This window comes from Oncorhynchus nerka, linkage group LG24 (genome assembly GCF_034236695.1).
Source record: "Oncorhynchus nerka isolate Pitt River linkage group LG24, Oner_Uvic_2.0, whole genome shotgun sequence".
NCBI lineage: Eukaryota > Metazoa > Chordata > Actinopteri > Salmoniformes > Salmonidae > Oncorhynchus > Oncorhynchus nerka.
In genome coordinates, this window is record NC_088419.1 from 10,191,881 (window position 1) to 10,196,207 (window position 4,327).

Sequence of the window (4,327 nt, forward strand, 5' to 3'; positions counted from 1 at the left end):
CCGTAGCACGCGCTCCAGCAGGTGTATCTCATTGATCATCCCTAAAGCCAACACCTCATTCGGCCGCCTTTCGTTCCAGTACTCTGCTGCCTGTGACTGGAACGAATTGCAAAAATCGCTGAAGTTGGAGACTTTTATCTCCCTCACCAACTTCAAACATCAGCTATCTGAGCAGCTAACCGATCGCTGCAGCTGTACATAATCTATTGGTAAATAGCCCACCCATTTTCACCTACCTCATCCCCATAGTTTTTATTTATTTACTTTTCTGCTCTTTTGCACACCAATATCTCTACCTGTACATGATCATCTGATCATTTATCACTCCAGTGTTAATCTGCAATATTGTAATTATTCGCCTACCTCCTCATGCCTTTTGCACACATTGTATATAGACTCCCCTTTTTTTCTCTACTGTGTTATTGACTTGTTAATTGTTTACTCCATGTGTAACTCTGTGTTGTCTGTTCACACTGCTATGCTTTATCTTGGCCAGGTCGCAGTTGCAAATGAGAACCTGTTCTCAACTAGCCTACCTGGTTAAATAAAGGTGAAATAAAAAAAAAAAATAAAAAAATCGAACACACAAAACCTTCGTAGTTACTATTGTCCTGATCTACATCGAACACACAAAACCTTCGTAGTTACTACTGTCCTGATCTACATCGAACACACAAAGCCTTCGTAGTTACTATTGTCCTGATCTACATCGAACACACAAAACCTTGGTAGTTACTACTGTCCTGATCGTTACTGGCTGTGGTCGTAGTTACTACTGTCCTGATCTATATCGAACATACAAAGCCTTCGTAGTTACTACTGTCCTGATCTAACACTCAGAGAACAGAATGCTTACATTGTGTACGTGTTCTTCTGTTGCTTCTGTTTTGACTCGGTTTGTACTGGTTAATGTTACGGTTAAAGTGTCACTGCAGAGGCTCAACTCAGTGTGAATGAATGCTCTGCGGTCTGTAATGTTGTCTATCCTCTCCTCCTCTCTAGGTACTACTCTGTCCTCTACCCTCTGGAGAGGAAGATCTCAGACGCCAGGTCACGTGACCTCGTCATCTACATCTGGATCCACGCCACCATCGCCAGCGTGCCCGTGTTCGCCTTAACCAACGTTACGGACGTGTATGCAACCTCGTCCTGTTCCGACGCCCGTGCCCGCTCCCTGGGTCACATGGTCTACGTGTTGACCTACAACGTAACCACGGTGATCCTTCCGCTCGTTGTCGTCTTCCTGTTAATGGTCCTGATTCGCAGAGCTCTCAACGCCAGCCAGAAGAAGAAGGTGATCATCGCAGCATTAAGAACACCTCAGAACTCCATCTCCATCCCTTATGTCTCTCAACGCGAGGCTGAGCTACATGCTACGTTACTGGCTGTGGTGTTAGCCTTCTCAGCCTGTAGCGCCCCCTATGGGGCGTTGGTGGTATACCGCACTCTTCTCGGGGACGGGGAGGACTTGTCCCTTTCTCTCCATCTCACGGCCATCTGGCTGCCCAAGGTGTCTCTCCTCACCAACCCTCTACTGTTTCTGACGGTGAACGGCTCGGCTCGACGCTGCCTGTTTGATGTTCTAGTCCGGGTACACAGACGCTACAGCCGGCGTAACGTGGTCAGCACAGGGGATCTGGGGCTGAGGGGCGAGGGAGGGTTGGGAGGGTCTGGGACCCTGGAGGGGTCTGCTCGCGCTGGGAGCCAGCTCCTGGAGATGTTTAATATCGGACAGCAGCAGATCTTTAGGCCGACCGATGAAGAGGAGGAGGAGGTGGAGAATGCGAGCCCTTCATCAGGGGTGGGCGGCTGTCCTCATCCCAATGAGAACCACCACCAGGCAGGAGGAGGAGGGGGAGGAGGGAGACATGGAGGGAAGGTGGTTCTACAGAAAGAGACCGAACCAACCAGAGAGAGCATCCCGGTATCTAAAGAACAACCTCCTCTCTTATTGCCCGAGGTCTCACCTGTCCGTGCCTGTGCTTACACCTCCTCGTCACAGGTGGCGCCAGCAACCCCCACGGAGCCCGAGGACGCCACCCAGTTTGGGTTCGGGCCATTTGAGCTGCCGCCCCAGTGGCTGCCGGAGACCAGGAACAGTAAAAAGAGGCTCCTCCCACCGCTAGGGAACACCCCAGAGGAACTGATCCAGACCAAACAGCCACGCCCAAGGCCAGAACGACGAATCAGCAGGAACAACAAGGTCAGCACCTTCCCCACATCGACCCCTGAACTATAAACCCCGACCTTTGAACTGATGGCCCCTGATCACAGCTATCGGCGGAGGTCAGCATGTGGATGATTTGTGATCCGTTTTGTGTCAATGACTGGGTACAAAGTCAGTGGAGGAAACCCCACTTGATCAACCACCTGACCAACCACCTGATCAACCACCTGACCAACTATCTGACCAATCACCTGATCAACCACCTGACCAACCACCTGCCCAAGGGCCCCCTGTAAGAGAGAACAGAAAGTACAACTCCAGAGCTCGATGAGTCTGTCTCATTGTTGATTCTCTCTGTCGTGTAATGCAGTGGTTCCCAAACGTTTTATAGTCCCGTACCCCTTCAAACATTCAACCTCCAGCTGTATCCCCTCTAGCATCAGGGTCAGCGCACTCTCAAATGTTGTTTTTTGCCATCATTGTAAGCCTGCACACACACACACACACACACACACACACACACACACACACACTATACTATACATTTATTAAACATAAGAATGAGTGTGAGTTTTTGTCACAAAGAGCTCTTATAGAACCAGGTCACAAATTATAATATAATAATAATCAATACTTTATCTTACATATAAAACCTTATCTGTTCATGGAAAATAGTGAATAACTCACCACAGGTTAATGAGAAGGGTGTCCTTGAAAGGATGCACATAACTCTGCAATGTTGGGTTGTATTGGAGAGAGTCTCAGTCTTAAATCATTTTCCACACAGTCTGTGCCTGTATTTAATTTTCATGCTAGTGAGGGCCGAGAATCCACTCTCACATAGGTACGTGGTTGCAAAGGGCATCAGTGTCTTAACAGCGCTATTTGCCAAGGCAGGATACTCTGAACGCAGCCCAATCCATAAATCTGGCAGTGGCTTCTGATTAAATTATATTTTCACAGAACCACTTGTTGCAATTTCAATTAGACTCTCTTGTTCAGATATCGGTAAGTGGACTGGAGGCAGGGCATGAAAGGGATAACGAATCCAGTTGTTTGTCTGTTTCGGGAATGTACCTGCGTAAATGCTATATCCCATTTGACATGGTCTGTAAGCTTGAGTTCATTTGCACACAAAAAGTCATACAATGACGGAAAGACCTGTGTGTTGTCCTTGTTAATGCAGACAGAAAAGAGCTCCAACTTCTAAATCATAACCTCAATTTTGTCCCACACATTGAATATAGTTGCAGAGAGTCCCTGTAATCCTAGATTCAGATCATTCAGGCGATAAAAAACATCACCCAGACAGGCCAGTCGTGTGAGAAACTCATCATCATGCGGTCAGACAAGTGAAAAGGATGGTCAGTAAAGAACTTTAAGAAAATACACGAGAGTTCAGGGGCCTTGCTTTAACAGTTAACAATTTTCACTGTAGTGTCCAAAACGTCTTTCAAGCTTTCAGGCATTCTCTTGGCAGCAAGAGCCTCTCGGTGGATGCTGCAGTGTACCCAAGAGCCTCTCTGTGGATGCTGCAGTGTACCCAAGAGCCTCTCGGTGGATGCTGCAGTGTACCCAAGAGCCTCTCGGTGGATGCTGCAGTGTACCCAAGAGCCTCTCGGTGGATGCTGCAGTGTACCCAAGAGCCTCTCGGTGGATGCTGCAGTGTACCCAAGTGGCGTCGGGAGCAACTGTTTGCACGCGTGTTACCACTCCACTACGTCTCCCTGTCATGGCTTTTGCGCGATCAGTACAGATACCAACACATCTTGACCACCAAAGTCCATTTGACGTCACAAAGCTGTCCAGTACTTTCAAAAATATCCTCTCATGTTGTCCTGGTTGCAGAAGAGGATGAACATATTATTAGTAGTATTATTATTACATAAATGTATCAGACATATACCAGGAGCTGTGCCAGGCCTGCCACATCTGTTGACTCATCCAGCTGTAACACATATAATTAATTGGCTTGTATGCGAAGAAATAATTGTTTCAAACATCTCCTGCCATGTCATTGATGCGTTGTGAAACAGTGTTGTTTGATGAAGACATTGTCTGTATAGTTTTTTGGGTTTTTCCTCCCAGCATTGTCCCAGCCATATTTTATTTGATTTATTTAACTAGGCAAGTCAGTTAAGAACACATTCTTATTTTCAA

General features: G+C 47.2%; 1 protein-coding gene across 1 annotated transcript in view; it reads left to right on the plus strand.

The window, feature by feature from the left end:
• LOC115124637 (G-protein coupled receptor 176-like) overlaps window positions 1-2,652 on the plus strand; it is a 30,443-nt gene extending 27,791 nt beyond the window's left edge. Inside the window, exon 3 of the mRNA XM_065008600.1 lies at window positions 1,003-2,652. Coding sequence (XP_064864672.1) covers window positions 1,003-2,239 — 1,237 coding nt within the window. The 3' untranslated portion in view covers window positions 2,240-2,652. The remainder of the gene's footprint in view (window positions 1-1,002) is intronic.
• The last annotated feature ends 1,675 nt before the right edge of the window (window positions 2,653-4,327 follow it).